This window comes from Bos javanicus, chromosome 25 (assembly GCF_032452875.1).
Source record: "Bos javanicus breed banteng chromosome 25, ARS-OSU_banteng_1.0, whole genome shotgun sequence".
Classification (NCBI taxonomy): Eukaryota; Metazoa; Chordata; class Mammalia; order Artiodactyla; family Bovidae; genus Bos; species Bos javanicus.
This window is the reverse complement of record NC_083892.1, coordinates 22,344,374-22,369,644: the sequence shown is the minus strand read 5'-3', so window position 1 is coordinate 22,369,644 and position 25,271 is coordinate 22,344,374. Positions and strand designations below refer to the sequence as shown.

Below are 25,271 nucleotides of genomic sequence, written 5' to 3'. Positions count from 1 at the left end.
ACAGAAATCTTGGAAGCTTGCTCCTAGTTTCCTCTGGATTTTGACCACTGTGCCTTTTCCCTTTACGGATTTTGTTTTGTATACTTTCATTCTTACGATTCACAGCCATGAGAATGACTATGTGCTGAATCCTGTGAGCCTTCCTAGTGAACTGTTAAAACTGAAGGTGACATTGGGGATCCCCCAACAAACATGGCTTTACAGAAAGATCTCGAAGACACACCACTGAGTTGAAAAAAAAAAGTCAAGGTCCAGTTCAGTGTATATCATTTGTTAGAAAATCAAAAAGAAAATCCCATTTTAAAAAGTGCATATCCACAGCACAGCAAAGAAGCAGACCTTCAAGGTACCTGGATGATCTGACTCTCTCCATCCAAAATTATTAATTAACAACCCACACAATGTTTAATCAATAAATCAGTAAGGATGTGCTTGGGGATTCCTGTAAGTCAAGCAGTCTGCTGTGTACTAGGAGAACTCAAGTAGAATTCATCATTTTTAAACTATAATTTTGTAGGAACAACAACTGAACACGCCTGAAATATGGAAACAAGAAATCATCTGGTAGAGGCTATAAGCAAGTTTAGAAAAACAAGACATGCGTATGAGCTCTTACAGTTACAGCTAAGGAAAGCTTCAGGGAAAAGTAAGAAGTTGATCTGGGTCTTAAAGAAAAGTCAAGATTTCTACAGAGCCAGAGAGGGGCTTTTTCAGGCAAGGAAGCACAAAAGGGCATGGACACAGCAAAGCACGAAGACCTACTAGCACGGCAATATCCAGAGCCAGTACTGACTGGGGGAGAAAAGGGGAGAAAAAGCACTGGGTAAAAGCAGCAAACAAACCTGCAGAACAGGGTGAAAAGACTGTTGCAGTAATCCAAGTAGAAGTGCAATGTCCTGAACCATGATGGTGGCAAGTGGAAATGAAAAGCAAAGAAGAAATCCAAGGTAATGACAAGAAACTGAAACAGCTGACAATATCAATAAGATTGACGAGAGATAGGCTTATCACAACTCTAGACTGTAGAAAGCAAAAATTTCTAAATAGAAGCTCTGCTATTAGAAATGATAATACAGAAGTGATCAAAAGTGAAAGTCACTCAGTCACGTCCGACTCTGCAACCCCATGGATATACAGTCCATGGAATTCTCCAGGTCAGAATACTGCAGTGGGTAGCCTTTCCCTTTTTCAGGGGATCTCCACAACCCAGGGATCAAACCCAGGTCTCCCAATTGCATTACCAGCTGAGTCACAAGGGAAATAGAAAATAGAGGGAACTTTCCATAGCACCCAACTAGCCTATCAGTCACAAATCACTGTAAGGCAGGTCATCTTCACACAGAAGCCAACTGTATGCTACCAATTAGTTATGAAAATAATTTCACATCTTCTGCCAAAAATGTTGTTCACCTACTTTTTCCCTTACTCTGTTTTTCCCTTACTCTGTTTTCTCCCAGCCTTTCCCTATCTGCTCATCAGCCTTTCCTTTCTCCCTCCTTCTGTACTCCTACATCTAAATTAATCACCAAAGCCACCCTAGTACCACACAACAGGAAGTTGCTGGTAACCTACAAAGCTGTATAATTTCACCAGCTAGTAGAGACAGAAACTGAATTAAGAGTGATCAGATTTTCAAAAATGCAGCCGTGATATGAAAAATACAGGATAAAAATGAAGTTTTTGTTTTTGAAAATAAGCAAAGTGTTAGTCGCCCAGTCGTGTTCGACTCTCGTGATTCCCACTGACTGCAGCCCACCGGGCTCCTCTGTCCATGAAATTCTCCAGGCAATAATACTGGAGTGGACGGCCATTCCCTTCTCTAGGGGATCTTCCTAACCCAGGGAACAAACCAGGTCTCCTACATTACAGGCTGATTATTATTTACCATCCGAGGCACCAGGGAAGCCCAACATAAGGAAGACTAGTACTTATTTGGAAATAGAAAAGGGGTTAGGGAACAAAAGTATCAGAGAAGGTACTAATCAATGAGATAACACGAGAGAAGCTTGTTTACAGTCACAAGCAGTAGCTCAAGTCATTAAATAATATTGATACATCCACAAAATGCAACACTATGCTGCTATAAAACACGTAAGAAGGTCTCCGTGTGTAACATGAAAGGATCTGGACGGTATACAGTTAACTGGGAACAAAAATGTTCAGTATACTACCTTCCATGTTGAAAGTAGGGGGGAGATACATTTCCCCATGTGCTTGTATTTGCAAAAAGGAATTCTAGAAGCACACACACAGAGAAACTAATAAAAATACATATTTGTGACAGAAATATGTGAAGAAAAAGAGGACAAAAGTCAGGGTAGCAGCAATACTGTATATTTCTATATTGCATTTGATTTTGAACTATAAAGCACAGTTCAAAGTCAGCATATCTTTCTTTTAAGAATGAAGAGAAAAATAGGATATGATGAGGTAGCCATGAAGATCTAGATCATACATAGTTTGGAACTCCTAAAGAAGTAGGAAGCTGAGCTTGAAAGGGGGTTTCTACTGGCCTCATAATCTGAGCAATAAAATAATACTAGTAAAGGATTATAAGGATTACAGCACAAGACAATGGTAAAGCCCAACCCAAAATCTGGTTTGCTAAACAACTCTCCTAAATCCACTCCTCTTTTGAGGCTTAATTTAATTACTAGTTCCTTCATAATTCCTTCCAACTCATACAAAACTCACTCTTGACCTCTGATTAAACAATACTCTTTTTCTAATTATTTCAGATGTTAATCTCACTCTTCCAAATAGAACTAATTACTGCTCTGGGAACAAAAACCAGCTCTACTTGCACCGTACTCCCCCGGCACCAGGTACTCCAATTAAATACCAATTCCTGCTTTTACTAACACTATAAACCTATCCACCACCACACATGCAATCTTCCCACTCTTTCTTCTACCCACATTCTACTTCTTTAAGGACCAGTTTAAATCCAATCTATTCAAGCAAGCATTTCCTGGGCAGCACAGCATGTGGTTAAGAGCTCTGGCTCTGAACCTAAAAGAGAAGCGGGTTTAAATGTCAACTCCACTACCGACCTGTATAAGCAACTTGTTTAATTTCTCTAAAGCCTCCATCTCGTTTATAAGAGGTCTTAAATGCTACCTCCCTCAGAGGTGTCTTGTGAAGATTAAGTAATGCAGAGGAAGTGCTTAAGAGATGCACGTCAGTGTATACTGAACATCAGCCACAAGGGACTAGGAACAGAACAGCGCACTAAGTTAACGTTAGTATACAAGGAAGCCTGTGACCAAAGACAAGACCGCATACAGTAGAAAACAGACATAGCACACCTCCTGGAATGGTTTACTTCAGGAAGACAAGCGGTAACAAGTGTTGGCGAGACACGGAGAAAAGGGGAACCCCTGAACACTGTTGGTGGGAATGTAAACTGGTGCAGCTACTATGGAAAACAGTATGGAGGTTCCTCAAAAAATTAAAAAGACAACTACTAATGATCCAGCAATCTCACTTCTGGATATATATTCAAGAGAAATGAAAACAGGGTATCAAAAAAGATACCTGCATTCCTATGTTTACTGCAGCTTTATTCACAATAACCAAGACAGAGAAACCACCTAAGTCCATCAATGAATGAAGATGTTGTATATACATACAAAGGAGTATCATTCAGCCTTGAGAAAGAATTCTGCCATTTGCAACAACATGGATATGAACCTTAAGGGCATTATGCTAAGTAAAATTAGTTCGAGAAAGACAAATACTGTATGACTATCACATACATGTGGACTCCAAAAAAACCAAACTTGTGGTTACTAGTGACCAGGGGATAGGAAAATTGAGATGTTGTTAACCAGGACTTCCAACTAAAGGGAGTAATAAATTTGCAAATAAGGGGAATAAATTCTGGAAATCTAATGCACAGAATAGTGATTACTGCCATTGATACTGTGTTTTATGTTTCAAAGTTGCCAAGAGACTGGGTTTTAGATGTTCTCACCACAAAAAAGAAACGATAATTATGTGACCTGAGAGAGATGCCAGCTAATACTTCTGTGGTAATCCTGCTGGAATACAGCAGACCCCTGAACAAGGCAGGGATTACAGGCACAGACCCTATGCAGTCGAAAGCTGCATGTAACTTTACAGTTGGCCCTTCAAACCCACAGTTCCACATCAACAGGTTCAACCAACCACAGATCATGTAATACAGTACTATGTATTTAGTGAAGAAAAAAAAATTTACAGATAAGCAGGACCATACAGTTCAAACTCACATTTCTCGAGGGTCAACATGTATATAAATATTTCAAACCAGCAAGTTGTACATATTAAACTTGCACAAAGTCAGATGTCAATTATATCTCAATAACACACACACACAGGTATGTACTAACTGAGAAAAGAAAATGGAATCGACTTTGTTAATCATACCTTAATAAAACTGGAAAAGTAACTTCCCTGGTGGTCTAAAAGTTAAGAATCCGCCTGCTAATGCAGGGGACACAGGTTAAAGCCCTGGTGTGTGAAGATCCCACATGCCTTGAAGCAAATAAGCCAGTGGGCTACAACTACTGGGCCTGTGCTCCAGAGCCCATGCTCTGCAAACAGAGACGCCCACACAGCACAATTAGACAGCAGCCTCCTCACTGCAACTAGAGAAAACCTGAGCATAGCAACCAAGACCCAGTGCAATGAAAAGTAGTAAAATGTTTTTAAAAACTGGAAAAAAATCAAAAAGGAAAAATGGCACTGGATATATAGAAACAATTATTAATGCACAGTTCAGAATGAGGCAGATGCCAAAGCAAACAGTTCAAGATTCCAGATTTCAGACCAGACCACACCAGCTATCAAAAGACATTAAGATGTCACAAGAAGAGAAAAAAGTACAGATCAATAACCCTTGTGACCACCAACTCAAAAATCCTCAACAGATGACTAATAAATCGAATCTAGCAACATATAATGGGAACTATATGCTATGCCCAAGTGAGACTTATCCCAGGGATGCAAAGCTGGTTTAACATACAAAAATCAACATAATATAACATTGACAGAACAAAGGATAAGACAACATGATCTCAACAGATACAGAAAAAGCGTCTGACAAAATCCAACACCCTTTCAAGACAAGACAAAAATGTTCACACCAGGAATAGAATGGAACTTCAATAATTTGATAAAGTCCATAGTTCACATTGTTCTTAATGGTTAAGACTGAATGCTTTTTCTCTAAGATGAAACAAGACAAAGATGTTCACTTTTACCACTCCTATTCAACATTTTCCCGTAGGTTCTACTTAGGAAAATAAGGCAAGAAAAATAAGTGGGGGAGGAGGCTCAAGAGGAAGGGAATATATATATATATATAAAATTATGACTAATTTGAGTTGCTGTATGGCAGAGACCACCACAACACTGTAAAGCAATTATCCTCCAATAAAAAAAGAAAAGAAAAAGAAATAAAAGGCATTAAGATTGGAAAGGAAATTATATAAATGAGTTCACCAAAGCTGCAGGATATAGAATCAACATACAAAAATCAATTGCATGACATGCTACAACAGGTATGAACCTTGAGAATATTCTGCTAAGTGAAGTCAATCACAAAAGGACAAACACTGTGATTCCACGCACGTGTTACCTGGAGCAGTCAGATTCACTGAGACACAAAGTAGATGGTGGTTCCCAAGGGTGGAGGGGAGGAGAGAACGGGGCTTATTGTTTAGCAGGTGCAGAGTCTGTTCTGCAAGATGAAGTTATGGCGGGGTATGGTGACAGTGGAGCAACATTATCAATGTGCTTAATTTCACTGAAATATACACTCGAAAATGTTTACGAAATAATAGCAAATGAAACAATTTACAAAGGATTAATCTCCAAAATATGCAAGCAGCTCATGTAGCTCAATACCAGAAAAACAAACAACCCAATCAAAAAGAGGGAGAAAACCTAAACAGACATTTTCCCAAAGACATACAGATGGCTAACACACACACGAAAAAATGCTCGATATCGCTCATTACTAGAGAAATGCAAATCAAAACTACAATGAGGTATCACCTCACACCGTCAGAACGGCCAACATCAAAAAATCTACAAACAATAAATGCTGGACAGGGTGTAGAGAAAATGGAACCCTTTTACACAGCTGGTAGAAAGGTAAATTGATACTGCAACTATGGAGAACAGTATGGAGATTCTTTAAAACAAAACTAGGATTAAAACTACTCTATGACTCACCAATCCCACTACTGGACATCTACCCTGTGTGTGTCTGTCGCTCGGCCGTGTCCGGCTCTTTGCGACACCATGAACTGCAGCCCGCCAGGCTCAGGTTCCTCGTCCATGGAAACTGCCGGGCAAGAATACTGCAGTGAGCCGCCATTTCCTTTTCCACCATATACCCTGAGAAAACCACAACTGAAAAAGACACATGTTCCCCAGTGTTCACTGCAGCACTATTTACAACAGCTAGGACATGGAAGCAACCTAGATGTCCATCAACAGGTGAGTGGATAAAGAAGCTATAGTACCTATATGCAATGGAATACTGCTGCTGCCGCTAAGTCGCTTCAGTCGTGTCCGACTCTGTGTGACCCCAGAGACGGCAGCCCACCAGGCTGCCCCGTCCCCGGGATTCTCCAGGCAAGAACACTGGAGTGGGTTGCCATTTCCTTCTCCAATGCAGGAATACTACTTAGCCATTAAAAGGAATGCATCTGAGTCAGTTCTAATCAGGTGGATGAACCTAAAGCCTATTAAAAAAGAGTGAAGTCAGAAAGAGAAAGACATATCATACATTAATGCATAGATATGGAAATCTAGAAAGATGATACTTTCTAGAAGTACTGATGAAGCTGATGAAGCTACGTGTAGGGCGGCAATGGAGATGCAGACATAGAGAACAGGCTTGTGGACACAGTGGGGGAAGGAGAGGGTGGGATAATCTGAGAGTGGCATGGGAACATATCTATTCCTGTATGTAAACAGATAGCCAGCAGGAATTTGCTATGACACAGGGAGCTCAAAGCAGTGCTCTGTGACAACCTAAAGGGGTGGGATGGGGTGGGTAGGTTCAAGAGGGAGGGGGCATATGTACATCTATGGCTGTGACTCATGTTGATGTATGGCAGAAAGCAACACAATATTATAAAGCAATTATCCTCCAATTAGAGATAAATAAAAATTTTAAAATAGTTTAAGACAGCAAACTGGCTGTACCAAAATTTTAAATTTCTGTGCTTCAGAGGACATCAAGAATGTGAAAAGGCAACCCACAGAATGGGAGATAGTATTTGTAAATCATTAATCCAATAAAGGACTTGCATCTAGAACATATAAAGAACTCTTGACAACTCAACAATAAAATATAACCAAATTTAAAATGGGCACAGAATTTGAATAGACATTTCTCCAAATCAAATACACAAATGGTCAGTAAGCATATGAAAAGATGTGCAGCGTTATCAGTCATTATAGAAACGCAAATCAAAATCACAATGAGATACCACTCACATCGGTGAGGACGTGGAGAAAATGAAATACACTGCTGTTAGAAATGGAAAATGGGTGCAGCTGCTTTGGAAAGGCTTGGTGGTCCCTCAGAAAGTTAAAACATAGAACACATGCCTTGAAATTCCACCCCAAGGTGCATCCCCAAGAGAACTGAAAACACACGTCCACACAAACACTTGTAAATGAATGGTCACAGCATCATTATTCATCATAGCCCAAAAGTGGAAGCAACCTTAATGCCCACCAACCAGTGAATGGATAAACCCAATGTGGTATAGCTACACAATGGATTATTTTTTGCCCATAAAAAGAATGGAGTGCCGATACATGCCACAACACGCATGAACTGTAAAAACATGCTTAGTGAAGCAAGACAAAAGGTCACATGATTCCATTTATACAAAATGTCCAGAATAGGCAAAACCATACAGACAGAGTATAGACTAGTGGTTTGCCAGAGGCCAGAGGTGGGGTGAAGGGGGAGTGATCAATAGTAAGTATGGGTTATTTTTTGAGGGGTGGGGGGAGGGGGGTATAAAAAATGTTCTGGAATTAGGGAGCTGTGATGATTGCACAATTCTGCAAATAAACTAAACCAATGAATCATACACTTTAAAAGGGTGAACTTTATGCTATGTCAAAGTGTTAGAAAAAAAATTTTTTGAGGGAGAAATTGAAGAAGACATTCAGAGAAGGAGGAACTGAGGACAGAGCAAGAGGTAGAAGGGATAAAGCTAAACAGATAAGCTTAGCACAGACTAGAGTTTGGGCTTCAATTCCAGAGTCATTAGAGAAGCGGTGGAAGTTTCTAAGTGACAGGCTGAGAATTGCAGCTTGAGCATGATTAACTTGCAGCAATGTAGAGAAGGCACATTTTACATTCCCTTCTAGCTTTTCACAGTGAGATTCTCACTTATGTGCCTCACATCATCTAGGGACTCACAAGTAGAATATTAAGTGAAACATATTTCTCTGACATCCTTGCATGGTCAATTAACAGCAACAAACAGAGATTTGCTCAGTTGTGTCTGACTCTTTGTGACCCCATAGACTGAGGACCCCAACAGGCTCCTCTGTTCATGGGATTCTCCAGCCAAGAATCCTGGAGTGGGTTGCCATTCTCTTCTCCAGGGGATCTTCCCGACCCATGGATCAAACCTGGGTCTCCCGCACTGCAGGCATATTCTTTACTGTCTGAGCCACCGGGGAAGCCCCTGACACGGTGAAGTAATGCTTAAAACACATTTAAAATCAGTGCATATTTCACACCACACAGCACTATGTTCTAGTGTTTTATGGGGATACTCCAAAAGAGTAAGAGAAAAAAGAGACCAAAGTCAACAAAGCACAGATGTCAAAATTGTAAAAAATATTCAGTATCACTGCAGCAAGCCGTTCAATCAATGCTGGCTGACTCAAAATTACTAGTAAGAACAGCAAAACAAATGACTTGGTTTCATCGTGTTTGTTTTTATACAAAATCTAATCAATTGATGTTTGCAGAAAATATCTTGTAAGGTTCAAAGTATAAAATTCCTTAACCAAGTTTCAATCTGTTTTGAACATTCCATTTGAAACGGGAAGTCAGCTGAGTCATGGTCACACAACACACTAAAATTCAAAATGCCTTTTCCCTGTTAAAAGAGTAGAAACACTAGGATTTCTGCTTCATAACCATCTCACACAGAGTATGCAATTCAAGACCACCTTGATAGGACATTTAAACTATACAGTTGGGCTCCCAAAGCCCAAGTTCCAAATTCAGATTCAATTAACCAAGGATCAGAAAAAAATCCAGAAAGTTCTAAAAAGCAAAACCTGAATAGCTATACATGGACAAATGTTCAGATAGCATTTACACTGTATTTACAACTATTTACATAATATTTACATTGAATAAAGTATTATAAGTAATCTAAAAGATGATTTAAATATAAGGGAGAAAGTGTGTAAGTTATATGCAAACACTATGCTATTTTATATGAGGAATCTGAGCATCTCTGGATTTTGGAATGGGCTGGGCTGGGGGTTTTGGAACCAACTCCCTGAGGGTCAACTCTTTTATTTTCACATTGTTGCTGTTTGAGATTTTTTTTTTTAAGAGAAACTATGCCTTAGTCAAATGTTACTTTCTCTTTTTAAAATCTTAAAAATCTCTTTATTCACATTATTCAGCTCCTCTATCATCCTCCCTATGATACAATGTTTCTTAGTATTTGGGGAGCCACAGCCTTTGAAGTATTCTAAGGATTTTTTTAAAGCACACATTCAGTTTTTTGAACTATTTCCTACCATCTGTGGTCCCTGCGGAATTCAAGATGAGAGACTGTTGCAGTGCCACAATGCCACTCTAATTTCAACAGGGGCGTTCTTTTGAAGAAAGCATATCACAAGCCCAGCCCAAGGTTTCATTTTCTTACCTGGGTTATCAGTTTATTACAGGTGAAAAGCCAAAAACACACAACGTTTATGTCTAACAATAAAAGAAGTTCTCTTCAGAATAACCTTTCAAAAAAGTTGCAATCATTACAGTTGGCCAATTTAAAAAAGACTTGTAATTATTGTAACCTCAACTATTTAAAATTATACCTCAGCTTCAACTAATTGTTTGGCACATCCTAAAATGAAAAACAAAACAAAACACTGAGTTAGTGTAAAGGTAAAAGTACTGGGTAAACCTTCAGTTAATTTCCTTCCGAGTGGTGGGGAGGGCACCTGATGGGAGGCACTGACAACGAACACGTCACCTACGTGACACTGCGGCCAAAAAGGTCCAACCTGAACCTAATCGTACAGAAACCACAGGACAAATCCAAACTCAAGTCCACAGAAACAACTAGTCCGGACTATACCAAAATGTCAGTCACTAACGGGGAAGAAATGGATGAAGAACTGCTCCTGATGGAAGGAAATGAAGACAACTAAATGCAACCCTGGATTAAGGAACTGAGAAAAAAGAAGACAAGACATTATTAGGACAACTGGGAAAATCTGAATATGAACCAAATAGTACCGTAACAAAGCTAAACCTCTCCAACTGTGATCTATTTGATTGCTGTTACACAGAATGCCCTTGGTTTTTATTTAGGGGTGATGGCATGATAAAACCAATGTGGCAAAATACTAGTACCTGGTAAACCTAGGTGGAGATACAAATGTTCACTGCACTCTTCTTGCTACCTTAATCAAGATTAGGATGATTTTTAAAAATTTTTAAATGGGAGGACATTTTCTTGATTTTGAGAGAGAGACATCATAAGTTAACCTAAGCAGAACATATACAGCCATATTTAAGTCTTTCCAACTGTGGGCAATACTTTTGAGACTGTCATGAAACGGAGCTGTAAAGGACGGTAATTTATACTCACAGATTTATTTCAGATACCAAAATTCAAAAGAGGTTACAGAATGGTACTCAGGTTTTTTAATGTTTATATTTAAAATTTCCAGAGGGTTGTTACACACATTAAAATTAAGCTTACCTTTTACGATTCATTTATTCTACCAACTGATGTACCACATAGCTTCCAAATAAAGCTAGAAAGAAACCTATCAATATGAAATTGTTGGCCTACAAAGCACATCACAGGAAAGCAACACAAAAATTGAACAAAATCAGAAGCTTCTCCCCCCAAATAAAGTTGGGTGAATTCCAAGAGCACCCTATCTAGGAAGTTCACACCTGCTTTCTCTAGTCTTTTCTTAGTTAGCACATCCCAGGTAAAGGTGTCTCAGATAAAAACATTCCAGGTTAGATGCTACATTATACAGTATGCAAAATCTTTAACAACTTCTCTCATGTGATGGCATTTAATGGTTGGTTTTAGGGGCGGGGGGGAAATCAGCATAACATAAAGCATGTAACTTCTACGTCAGATAACACACTACATTAGTAAAATGGTCACAAAATAGTCTATTGAGGTAATTATTCTATTTTCAGAAAGAAAGAACAAACCCAAGTTACCTTTTTTCCTATTGTGCAATATAAAATACTGCCTAGCCTGAAATACCCTAGAGTCAAAAGGTCTGTCTGAATCCCAGATTTGTCACTTTAGAGACTATAACCTTGACCACAGCTTTCTCACTTGTGAAATGAAGGGATCCAAATATTAGCTGGTCTTATGGTCTAGATCTAAATATGCAATGATTTTTATCATTTTGGCTTCCTGTACATGTAATTTACAAAATTTAATTTATATATGTACTTTATATACATATTTATATATGAATTTACATACACACACATATACTTACTTTTTAATGTTAGATACATTGAATTAGAAGGGTTTTTTTTTTTTAAACCATAAACTGTAATTTATCATCTTTTTTCCCCAAACCTCGATGTCTGTTCTCACATTTATTTTATTCAGAGGCTGAGTCAATCTCCCCTCCACCCAAGACGGAGACCCCTGTATATTTAGTGGATTTTTTTTTTTTTAATTTAGCTGCATCAGGTCTTCGTTGTGGTGCACAGGTTCTAGAGCTCGAAGGCTCAACAGCTGCTGCCCATGGGTTGAGCTGTCTCAAAGCACATAGGCTCTTAGTTTCCCAACCAGGGATTGATCCCAACTCTCCCACACTTGATGGCAGATTCCTGACCACTGGATGGGCAGGCAAGTCCCAAGACTCCTGCAGTTCCAAGACTCCTCTCACAACTAATTCCAGTAAGTAGGTGCCAACCCTCAGATTCAACATCTGAGTAATCACACTCCTGCTTTTCTACTACCACTTTAATTCAGGTCGTCCTCACCTCTTGCCTAGATCACTAGTTATCATTTTTCTATCCTATCACCACCCTACCTAAAAGCTTCGTAGTAGCTTCCCACAATGTAAGATTTATGCAAAATATCCTCCACCGGATATTCAAGAAACTCTACCCCTGCCCCCACCCTTACACGCCGATGCAACTAAACTACTCACTGCTGTTTCAAATCGCCTGTACTTTCTGGATGTCGTACCTTTATTTCTGCTGTTGTTCCCACACTGCCTTTTTCTCTGCCTTCTAAAATGGATTCCATTCTTTAAAATTTAGTTTCAGTGGTGATCTCCCGTATCTAGACATTACATTACACATTTGTCTTTTGAATGCCAGGATACTGACAAAAAGTGACAACTTTAATGGCCGACAGTAAATTAAGAGAGTTGGCCTCATGTGGGCAACCAAACTTATCCACTGTGCCAATTTTATTTAACTGGCTCTGGCTACCTGGCACTCTGTCTTCAGGGTTTGCAGCTTAGCAGAGGAAAAGGAGAATGGCAATAAGACTTCCGTCATTCATTCAGAGACTGGAGGAGTTTCCCAACAGGGGGTCTACACAGTGGGAATTTGGAGTCCCAGGGTATTACAAAAGATATTTAATGCTTACAGATTTAATGTTAAAAATCCAAATGTTTGGTTATATTCAGGAAACATGAAGATCTAGAACAGTGGGGGTGATTTCACCCGAGGGGACCTCTGGTGGTATCTTAAGGCGTTTTTTGACTGTCACACCTGAGTGAGTATTTCTGGCCAATGCTGCTACACATCCCGTAGTACACAGGGCAGACTTCAAAACAAATGATCTGGTCAAAATGTCAACAGTGGGTCTACTGGTTAAGAGTCCGAGCTTCCAGTGCAGGGGGCATAGGTCTGATCCCTGGTCAGGGGACTAGGATCCCACGTGCCTCGTGGCACAGCCAAAAAAGAGGTCAACAGTGCCCAGGATGAGAAACTCTTATCTAGGAGTGCTGCCTGTATATGTGGGTTCTGCCTCTCCAAAGAGACTTTCACGTTTTTTGGAAGTGAAGAACCATGCCTCTTGCAAGGCAACACAATATAGCCCAAAGCGTAACATCTCCTGCAGTTTACCAGTGGTGTGGCCTCCTGGAAGTTACTTAACCTCTTTGTGCATCAAAGTCTTCACCTGTAAAACAGAGACCGAGATCCTGAAAGCACCTACCTCAGAGAGTTCCAGGATCAGATGAGTCGATGTAAGATCTTCAAAGTGTGCCAGGCAGACAGAAAACACCCACTAAACTCAGCTGCTGCCGTTCTGAACTTCCCTAGTGCCTAGCCTTGCATTTGGAACATCTAAGATGGGCAAGAAATGTTTACTAACTGAATATAGGGTAATGCCTTCCTGGGGAGGCACAAATTGGTAAAGACAAATATACTCTCCTTATTTGGAAAAAAGGAAGCACAGCGCTAAGGATGGAGTTGAAAGGAAGCATTTGCCCACCTAATCTTCTCTCCCTCCTCAGAAAACTTTTAACCTTTAGGAAATGTTCCCCTCGCACAGGGACCTTGGTACACAGTGGCCTGTAACATCCTTTATATTTGTTTTTCCTTTTCATTCCTTCTAACCAGCTGAAGATCTTGGAATTTATGAATGGAATGGTATCTTCTTTTGACCCTCGCACCATTAGCCTGGTGGTAGTTATTCGTGTGCCCATTACAGCCAGCCTTCCTCCGACAATGCACATGGAGTCTGTGGCCAGGGACAACACTTGACTCCTTTTTATAAAACCCAAGGGGCCTAACAGACCTTGGCAACTGGCAGGCCCAAACCTCTCCCTTTACAGATTAGGAAGAGAGAGGCTAAGTGATTTGCCTAGAGTCAAGGTCATATTGTTAAGTGACAAAGCTGGGATTCAAACTCTGATACACAGCTGATACAGACTCCAAGTTCCATCCAACTTGTAATAGCATATAGAAATTATACCTGTGGTAGAGACAATTTTTAATTACGTCCCAGAAAACCTCCACAGAATCATACTGATAGTTACCTGACAAAGCAAAAACAGAAATAGACTAACACTCAAAGCTCCCTTCTGAAAGTGTATCTTAAAAACTCAACCTGTTTAATTGTTTCATATCTTAACGTTAATAGCTTCTAACAAGACTTAAATATCCAGTTATTTAGTCAGGCTTAATTTCCTTTAAATGATTGTGTAATTATTCTGAATAACAGAATATCTCTTATTTGTTAAACCAATGACGACCATCCTTCACTGACTGAACAGATTCTTTAATGACCAGTTTAACAAATTAATATCTATATAACCCCAAAGACCAGCAATTTGAAATGATTCTATATGCTGAAAATACATTCAGATGATTTGAATTGTGAATGTTAAGACCTCAATACAAACACAAAACTTACAATCACCAAGCACAAACTACATTAAGACCTGAGACAGACAATTTTTATTTTATTTCGTTCAAGTAAAAGCTGCTCACTGATTAGGCTAATCTAGAAGTTTCTCTCAGTGTCCCAATATGATGCAAAAGAAAACGGCGAAAAAGAAAGGAAAAGACTGTAAGACCAGAAAATGAATGTGAAAAAGAGTTAAATGCCTTGATGCTTAAGCAATTACAGCTCAATAAAGCTCGACATTTTCATAGGGGCATCGTTTAAAAAACAAAAAAAGCCCTTTGTGGTGATGATTTAAGTTACCAGTGCAAAAGCACTCAGGTCCAAAAGGAGTGAGAACCACTTACTGGGAACAGATTTTTAATTATTTTACCACCTGATAAAAGGAGCACACGCCGAACGTAGGTATAAATGTATTTTCAAAAGAAAACAAAACGCAGTCTATGCTCGGTAAAGTTCAAGGGCAAAACTGTTTCCAGTGCAACAGAATCCGCCTGACTACAATGTGTGTGGGGGGGGGGGGGGGCGAAGACATAGTATCTTTTTATAAAGGCAACAATTTGAGTTACAAAGTAATAACGGGGAAGCCAAAACAGTTTGACAGCCCGCCATAAGGGCCGCCTCAATCATGAGTCACACAATGCCTGCAACCATTTACAATAGTAATTAATGCACAAGTCCCCTAATTAAATTCTAAAAGGGTGAGAATGCTTTAACTAAGTTTACAAGAATTGCTTTTCGCTGTTTTTTGCCACCCCCACCCCCCGCCCAAGAAAGGAACACACGCGTAATTACGCATCTCCCCGCAATTCCTCCATCCAGTATTCCCTCCAGCCTCTTCTCCGTGTCTGTTCCCTGCGTGCGATAGAAAATGACACGGGAGAACTTCTAAACCCAGCAAGGGCGAGCCAGGGTGGAAATACACGATTAATCAAAGGGGGTGAGAGGCGGAAAGCGCGCCCATCTTACCTGCTAAGATTCCTTTCTACGTCTTTGGTAGCTTTAGCTTCCAATTCTCTGAAACGGAAAAGAAAAAGGGGGAGAGGGAGAGAGAGAGAGAGAGATGCGCGTGAAAACGGAGCTGCTGCTGCAGAGGCTCGCGCCGGGGCCGGATGGGGCGGGGGGAAGGGAGCCCGGGGGGGCTCACAAAGCTGCGGGGCTGCAGCACCGACTGCGGTCAGGCGGCGCGGGCCAGCCGCAGCCCCCGGCCCGGCCCCAGCGGCGCAGCGCGGCCCCTCCGGGCCTCCCGTCCGGCCTCCGCAGCGGCGCAGCCGGCGCCCCCTTCGCCGAGGCCCGAGGTCTCGGGGACGCCCGGCGCCGCCGCCGCCGCCCGCGATCGCGGGCCCTGCGGCAGCGCCCGAGGCTCCTCCCGCCCGGAGGGAGGCCCCCGCCCCGCTCACCTCATGTGTGTAAAGTGCACGAGCAAGTGGGGCGCGGCGAGTGAGGCTCGCGAGCCTCAAGCCCTCCGTAGCGCCGCGGGGAGAGGCCCGAGCCGCTGCACCAGCGCCATTTTCTACACCGACCCGCTACCGCCGCCGCCGCCGCCGCCACCGCCGCCGCCGTCGCCGCCGCAGGCCCCAGACCGGAAGTGAATGCCCCACTCGGCAACCCCTTCCGGGAGTGTCGCAGCCACCGGCCTCAAGATGGAGGCCCTAGCAACTAGAGCAGCAAACTGGGCAGACCCTTGGCAACCACCCGGCGCGGCGCGGCCGCGGGCCGGACCTCCCTGGAGCTGGTCACAGCCTCGGAGCTGCCCCGCACAGCGGCTTGGGGGCCCACCGAATCCTGAGCCTACCCTTTCTCGGCGCAGTCGGCTCGGGTTCTGACATGAGTTCCCTCCCCTTCTCCTTCTTTGCTGCGACACAAGTTTCCTTCCCTGCTGCCCGGCCCCTCCCCCACAGAAACACACCAAAAAAAAAAAAAAAAAGAATCGCCTAAACCGCAAATTCTATCCCTGCCGCAGCATGATGAGCCCGCGCGGCTTTTGAAATCCGTCACTTGCAATTATTTTTTACCTTGGGCCAATTATTTAACCTCTCTGCTTCTGTTTCCTCCTCAGGTAAAGAATGCATACCTGAGGATGACTGTGACGTTTAAACGCGACTTTTATCCCTCGAGTTAGGCTGACCATTTGACTCAGCAGTTCCTCTTCCATGAATTTCTGATCAAAAAATAATCCTGGGTAGCTACAAATATGTCACCATCGTGATACTAAGTCCCGCGTTGATGGTAGTGAAAAATTGTGACGGCGAAAATGCCCAGCGTTGCGAGGTGGCTTTAAAGACTGAACTACTTCATGTGTTAGGATACTGTTGAAAATGATGGTAAGGAAGAGTAACAGCAGGAGGGGGAAATGGTTACAAGGATAAGTGAAAAAGCAAGTTCCTGAGTAGCTCACATGGTGAAAACATGTAGATAGAGTAAGATACATACATATAGATAAAATAAAAAATATATACCTACCTGTAGATACAAGATACATACTTACAGGTAGATACAGGAATATACATACCTGTAGATACAGTCAGATACATACATTCGTGTGCATATGTGTGTATTCTTTCAATCCTCTCACAATGGTTTTGTTTTTCCTCCCCTAATTTAAAGATGACTCCAACTCTGTGCTTGAAATCCATTCCTTCTCAGAAACCTCACTATACCTGTCATCCCATTTTCCTCTTTCGACTGACTTTGATCCTTTCATTGTCTTTAAAACATGCCTAAATGTCTCCCATTAAAAAAACAAAAACAAAAAACAAAGCTCCCTTGACTTTCCAGTTCCTGTCCTCTCTCAGGGAGATGTGTAATGTGTGCTAAATAGCTTCAGTCCTGTCTCTGCGACCCCATGGACTGTAGCCTGCCAGGTTCCTCTGTCCGTGGGATTCTCCAGGCAAGAATACTGGAGCAGATTACCATTTCCTTCTCCAGGGGATCTTCCCAACCCAGGGATGGAACCATGCCTCTTTTCTACCCTGCATTGACACGGGGATTCTTTACCACTGGCGCCACCTGGGAAGCCTCTGATGTGTAATAAGTTAATGAATAAGAGAATGAATGAATGCACAGAATGTCCTAAAGCATATGTACCAACATGTTAACTGATGATATTATGAAGTTTAAAATTTTCTTGTCAATAATCTTTTTTCACTTTTATACAATAAGCTTGTAAAGAAATTTTTTTTAATCTCTTACAAAATGTAAACTTTTGTTGTTTAGATGCTAAGTCATATCTGACTGTTGTGTGACCCCTTGGATTGTAGCCCTCTAGACTCCTCTGTCTGTGGGATTTCCCAGGCAAGAATACTGGAGTGGATTGCCATTTCCTCTTCCAAGGGATCATCCCCATTCAGGGACTGAACCCAAATCTCCCAAGTCACCTGCATTGCAAGTGGATTCTTTACCACTGAGCCGCTGGGGAATCTCAGTGTGAAGTGTAGGGGGCACCGAATAAATCTTAGTGACTTTCCTTTTCTTGCCATCATCCCTAAGTTCAATTCATCCATGTGTATATTTGGTTTGGTTTTCTTTTATTGTTCTTTCTACTGAAAGTATTAAAAGTTATATTACAGTATTTCTTTAGTAATTAAAAAACTAGAACATATATATATAGAACAATATGCTTTCATACCAAGTTTATGATAATTTTCCATAAGAGCATAAGGCAATGAAAACAGCTGTTAAGATTAGCTGATTTTTTTTTTTTTAATTAGACTTTCTTAGGTTTGAACAGGATTTCTCGGATAGCTCAGTTGATAAAGAATCCGCCTGCCATGTAGGAGACCTGGGTTCGATTCCCTGGGTTGGGGAGATCCCCTGGAGAAGGAAAAGGTCAGTATTCTGATCTGGAGAATTCCATGGACTGTAGAGTTCATGGAGTCGAAAAGAGTCAGACATGACTGAGTGATTTTCACTTTCAGGTTTGAATAAATCATTGATTCTCAGCTGGGGCAATCTGCTCTCCAACCCTCACACAAAGATTTAGCAATTTCTGGTTTCTGAGTATCACAACTAGATACTACTGGTGTCCATGTGGGTAGAGGCCAGGGTTTTGGTGAAACATTCAACCCTGCACAGGAGATTCAACCCCCTGCCCCTAAAAGGCAGAGAAGGCAATGGCAACCCAGTCCAGTACTCTTGCCTGGAAAATCCCATGGGCAGAGGAGCCTGGTAGGCTGCAGTCCATGGGGTCGCTAAGAGTTGGACACGACTGAGCGACTTCACTTTGACTTTTCACTCTCATGCGTTGGAGAAGGAAATGGCAACCCACTCCAGTGTTCTTGCCTGGAGAATCCCAGGGACAGGGGAGCCTGGTAGGCTGCCGTCTATGAGGTCACACAGAGTCGGACATGACTGAAGTGTCGCAGCAGCAGCTGCCCCTAACAGGAGAGTATCTGAACCAAAATACCAATAGCACCCAAGTTTGGAAAACCCTGGAACTAATTCCCAGCTCCAGGGAAGCTGAGAAGATGTAATTTCTTGAAGATCTTTTCAGAGTTGTTTGACAACCCTCCAGGGCTGTATTATGAAGTCCTGATAACTACTTTTTGCTTATCTCTTAAACTTGGTTCATAGGGCTAGGTCAAAGAAGGCTACAGAAAACCAGCACTGATTCCTTATCAGAAACCTACTGTGACTTCCCTGGTGGTCCAGTGATTAAGGCTCTGTGTTTCCAGTGCAGAGAGTGAGAATTGAGTCCTTGGTTGGGGAAATTCCCCGTGCAGTTAAAAAAGGAAAAAGAAACTACTAAGGGATCTTCCTTAATATTCTTTCCCTTTATTAATAATTACTCTGTCTATTGAATGTCCCATCACCATACAAACATATTCTATTAAGTTCCACAGAAAGAAAAAAATGCACACAAAACAAAAAAGTTCCACGGATACCTCATTCCCCTCCAACTTTTTTTGTTTGTTGTATCCTCTCTTATGAGCAAAACTTCTTCAAAAGGTGTTCTACACCAGCCGATTCCAGTTGCTCACCTCCTTTCCCAGCCCTCTCTAACCTGTCATCCCCACTCCCCACCCCAAATCACTCTTATCAACATCAGAAATAACCTTGATTGTCGCTAAGTTGTGTCTGACTCTTTGTGATCCCATGCACCAGGCTTCCCTGTCCTTCACCATCTCCTGGAGTTTGCTCAGACTCATATCTACTGAGTTGTTGATGCCATCCAACCAGCTCATCCTCTGTTGCCCTCTTCTCCTGCTGCCCTCAATCTTGCCTAACATCAGGGTCTTTTCCAATGAGTCGGCTCTTCGTATCAGGTGCCATATTGGAGCTTCAGTTTCAGCATCAGTCCTTCCAGTGAATATCCAGGGTTGGTCTCCTTTAGGATTGACTGGTTTCATCTCCTTGCTGTCTAAGGGACTCTCAAGAGTCTTTTTCAGCATCACAGTTTGAAAACATCAATTATTCAGCACTCAGCTTTCTTTATGGTTCAACTCTTACATCCATATGGGAGTACTGGAAAAACTGTAGCTTAGATTATACAGACCTTGGTCAGCAAAGTGATGTCTTTGCTTTTTAGTATGCTGTCTAAGTTGTATTAATAGCTTTTCTCCCAAGGAGCAAGCGTCTTTTAATTTCGTGGCTGCAGTCACCATCTGCAATGGTTTTGGAGCTCAAGAAAATAAAATCCACCACTGTTTCCACTTTTTCCCCATCTATTTGCCATGAAGTGATGGGACCGGATACCATGATCTTAGCTTTTTGAATGCTGAATTTTAAGCCAGCTTTTCCTTGTAGCATATGCAATCTAGTTCCTTGACCAGGGATCAAACCCAGGACCCCTGCATTGCAGGCTCAAAGTCCTAGCCCCTGGACTGACAGGAAGTCCAAAAATGACCCTGAAGCTCCCCAACTCAATGGTAACATTTCTATTCTGATCTTAATTTACTTCTTAGCTGTATTTGTCACAACTAATCAGTCCCACTGTCTTAAGAGAGCTTCTTTTCCTGATTGTCTTGGCAGCACATTCTCCTGGGTTTCTTTTTACATCTCTAACCATTCATTTTTGGGGTATCCTTTATCATCATCTTCATTTCTTCAACAAAAAAATGTTGATCTCCAAAGCTCCCCCCACCCCTATCTCTCCTGAGATGGGTAATTTCATCCTTTCTCTTGTTTTAAAATACTATTTAAATGCAGATAACTTTCAAATTCATATTTTTAGCCCATATCTCACATGTATACCCCAGAAGCTAAAATGCCAGTCTGTCTATGCAACAAGTATTTGTCAAGCTATATATGTTTTGGTGCTGTGGCGGGGACAACTCTGAGCACTGCAAGAGCAACTACTCCCATGTGTAAAGTCTAATGAGGCAGACTATTCTTTTTTAAGCAAACTCAGAAGCTCTGGGAGTTGGTGATGGACAGAGAAGCCTGGTGTGCTGCAGTCCATGGGGTTGCAAAGAGTCAGACACAACTGAGCGACTGAACTGAACTGAAGTGTATAATTACAAACTATAACAAGTGCACAGAAGGAAATGTATGTTGTCCTGAGAGAGAAACAAAGGAACGTTACATAGAGTGTGTAGTCAAAGAAGGTTTCTTTGAAAATGTAAGGCTTCACCTGAGAACTGAGAGATAAGGGGCAGAGTGTGTTACTGTTGTGGTGCTCAGTCACGGATGACTCACGTAACGCAACTCATTGAAGTAAGCCAATGCCATTTCCTACAATGAAGCGTATTCTCTAGATTAAGTGAATATTGCTACATGCCTCATGACTGACGTTTACAGTTTGATAATTTGTATATAACATTAAATATGCCTTTCCTACCATAATGTTTTTCTATTTCTGGAAAAATCGGTAACTATGTCAGGAAATTCTTGCTTCTTCTTAGCATAGTAAGAGACAGAGGCTGTTCGAAATTAAATGTAAATATCTTTTCTCCATTTGTCTTTCTTCCTTGGGATTTTTGTTCCTTTGGTTTCTGAGGTTACCAGAGCATAAATGTTCTTCAACCCTCTTTTTCTTATCTAAGAAGGGTAATTGGCTAGCCTAGTACTTGGAAAATTATGTACTTGAAAGGCTTTTGTTTTTCTCCCAAGTCTCTACCAGATATCATTATGAAATGTATATGTACTTTTTAGATGAAGCTCACTCGAAAGATTTTTAAATTTAGAAAAATGTCCATAATAATGTATAAATGGATATTGAAGATATGAACATAAGTGAGATTTCCTGGAGAGAGTGTATTTGTTTTATTTAACTAAAATATATTTGGTACTTAATATGTGGCAATTGATGGGCCAATTATGCAGCATTTGAAGTGCTTTAAAAATATTAATTAATCGTTATTGTTGTCCTCACACAGCCCAATAAGGTAGGTATGTTATCCCCATTTTACAGATGAGGTTAATTAACTTGTACAAAGCCACCTAAATAATAGGTGGTAAAATCAAGCAATTTGTTTTCAGAGCCTAAATCACTAAACACTACTTTGTAAATCTGTTTTCCTCAACTGAATCAGACTTTGTAGCTCCCTTTGATAAGAAATATTTTGTAACACCACCCCTACCATCCCTAAATGATCATCATAGATAGTAGAAGTTACTTAACATCTAATTTTAAAATCACATAAAATGATATCTGAAATGAGTCAAAGAAGTGTAAGTAAAATAAAACAAAATATGATAAAAAGTCTTTCACTGTGTAAATATTTGGCAATTGTCTACACTGGAAGACTCAGTAAAGTTGGCAGATCCCGGCACCTATGTGTTGAATCACTCCTACCAGTGCAGCCTGACACAGCAGTGCTGAAATAACTACTCATACACCAAGAAGTGTAGTGATGCTGGAGATGCCATTTCTCTGGAAGAGAGAACAACTCTCAAAGTTCTCAACAACTAGAAAACAAGTCTCTTTCAATTTAGGGGAACATTGCATTACTAAAATTTTAAGGGTATATTAACACTGGGAAAAAAAAGAGTTAGGTCCTTGGATAATTACAAATGTGCCTTTTACTCATGAGAGTGTCTGGATGGGGGGTGGGGGGTGGGGGGCAATCCTACATTTTGTATGACTATCCCAGGTGGCTCAGTGGTAAAGAATCCCTCTGCCAATGGAGGAGATGTGGATTTGATCCCTGGGTCAGGAAGATCCCCTGGAGAAGGAAATGGCAACCCAATCCAGTATTCTTGCCTGGGAAATCCCATGGACAGAGGAGCCTGGTGGGCCACAATCCATGGGGTCACAAAGAGCCAGATATGACACACACACACACACACCCCTGTTCAGCCCCTCTCCACTGAATCTTGCCTCTTTGTGATGACCCAAAGCTTTTCAGTGCTTTCTCCGACTCCTCTGAGGAGTGGAGATGAAGGATTACATTATGGAGAACTATTGCTGTGAAGTGAGGGAAGAGTGGAGGAAAGCTACTCCAGTGACCACCTCGCAAGGCGGGACTAACAGGATTACGTGTAGTGTAATGGGGACAAATGATGCTTCTCAGACTGACGTGTCGAAATTCAGCCTTATTCCTTCGCTGTCCCACTCCCCCACCACACACAAACTTGTTCCCAAAAAGACAGTTTCCCCCAGATAGTAGTAATACCTAACAGTAAACCATCCCAGCCAGAAACGAAACCTGAACTAATTTTGATTCTTCCTTCCCTCCTCTCCAATGCACCCTTGTTATTTTGTTTCCAAACTTCTTATTTTCCCCTTCTGCCACCCCCACCCATAACCCTGAAAATGCCACAGGTTCTCTTTTCTTTCTCTTCTCTTTGTTGTAGAATAGTTTAAATACAATAAAATGCACACATTTGAAGTAAAAAAAAAAAAATGACAAGTCTTGACAAATAAATATACCCTGGAAATTCCCTTGTGTCCCTTTTCATCACTCACCTGTTTTCCCTTCACCCCACACACACCTGACACCCAGAAACCACTGTTCTGACTTACATCACTATGGATCAGTACTATCTATTCTGGAGCCTCATATAAACAGAGTCATATGGTATGCATATATCCTTTTGTGCCCAGTTTCTCTTGCTGAACATATCTGAGAGTCATTCACATTGTTGCATGTGTCAGAAGTTCATTCCTTTTTGTTATTGAGAGTTATCCCATTAAATGAATGTACCACGGTTTGCTTATCATCCTCCTGCTGACTGATACTTGGGTTGCTTCCAGTTTAGGGTTATTGTGAATAAAGCTGCTCTGAACATTCTTGTATGAATCTTTTTTTTTTTTTGGACATGGGACATATGTTTCTCTCTCTCTTGGATAAATAGCTAGGAATAGAAATACTGAATCACAGGATAAGTGCATTCATAACTACAGAAGAAGCTATACAATGTTTCTGAAACGGTTACAACAGGTTACATTTCCAGTCCCAGAAAGAGCTCAGGTTATTTTATATTCTCACCAGCTTTACTCATGTTCACTTGAAATCCTTCTCCATTTAGCAGCCCCAGTGATTTTTCTTCAATTGAGAACTTGATGATCTTACTCTCCAGTTTAAAATATTAATTCAAAGGCTTTCCAGGGCTCTTGACTCAAAGCCTAATATCTTTAATGTGGTTGGCAAGGTCTCCCAGTGCTATCTGCAGTCACCTGCCTTTTCCCAGACAATTCAATCCAAGGGCTCTTCTTTTGTTTTCTAAAAGGTGTCCAGGTCTTGACCCAGCCTGCTGCTTACCATTCTTCAGCTCTCCACCCTATGTCACTTCCTCAGGACAGACTTTGCTGACCACCAGCCACGTTGACTTTATTAGGTCTCCCAATCACATATTCTAAAGACATCCTGTACTTCCTCTTCATGATATGATCGCATTTGTAATGTAGTACTTCCATCATTATTTGCTTAATTTGGGGGCAGGGTTGTTTGATTTTTGATTCTCCAGATTCCTTGTAAGCTCCAGGAGAGCAAGGTCCACATCTGCCTTGTTCTCACTGTATCTTTTGTATCTAACCAAGTTGCCTAGTATTTATTAGGCCCTTAATAATACTTACTGGATAAAGGAATGATTTTCTATGCTTGCCCACCTCCCTCTATCCAAATATTCACATTGCCACCAAAGTGATTTCCTAACAAATAAGTCTGATCAGGTGCTGCTGCTGCCACTAAAAAATTCTTAAACAAATCTCTGTTCTTAATAGAATATTATCTAAAACCCCTTGCTTAGCCAAAAAAAAAAAAAAGGCTCTTCAAGAACTCTTACTGTGTAATCTGCCCTGTTTCTTACAATTCCTGCTGTGTGTTCCAGTGTCACTGAGTTATTGCTACTTTCACATGTTTTTCAAAGGCTCTCTGACTTGAACATGTTGTTTACCTCCTATCACGTCTATCTAACAAACTTCTATTTCAAATCTCAGCTCAAATAGCCTTTCATAAGCCTTCCGAGAGATTCTCTGGACCTCTTACTAATATACATGCAATTCATGTATCAAAATTAACTTAGACCTCACTGACTATTTCCCCCTCTTATTTGGGGAGAAACTCAGCTCTCCTAGAAAGGACCCCTTTAGCATTTAGGACTGGAATCTTACATGTTCTCGTGAGATAACTCATTTTATCCAGGCACTGCTGGCATGTAAGGCCCACAAGAATGGGGACTTGTCCGTAGGTTTCAGAGTTGTATTCACTATACCTAGAGTGGTGCCTGGGAGGTATTAAACATTGCTTTAATATTTGT

At 41.2% G+C, this 25,271-nt stretch overlaps 1 protein-coding gene across 9 annotated transcripts in view; it reads right to left on the bottom strand.

Annotated features, from left to right (window-relative positions):
* Positions 1-16,632, bottom strand: part of TNRC6A (trinucleotide repeat containing adaptor 6A) — a 96,748-nt gene extending 80,116 nt beyond the window's left edge. For 2 of the 9 annotated variants that reach the window (XM_061401452.1, XM_061401455.1), the window contains exons 1-2: positions 16,031-16,204; positions 15,600-15,647 (exon numbers count right to left, since the gene is read on the bottom strand). In XM_061401452.1, the coding sequence (XP_061257436.1) occupies positions 15,600-15,647; positions 16,031-16,035 (53 nt within the window). In that variant the 5' untranslated portion in view covers positions 16,036-16,204. Of the gene's footprint in view, positions 1-15,599; positions 15,648-16,030; positions 16,208-16,425 lie in introns of those variants that run through there. The other 7 variants (XM_061401454.1, XM_061401458.1, XR_009733520.1 and 4 more) reach the window with 6 other exon arrangements.
* Between the last annotated feature and the right edge of the window lie 8,639 nt (positions 16,633-25,271).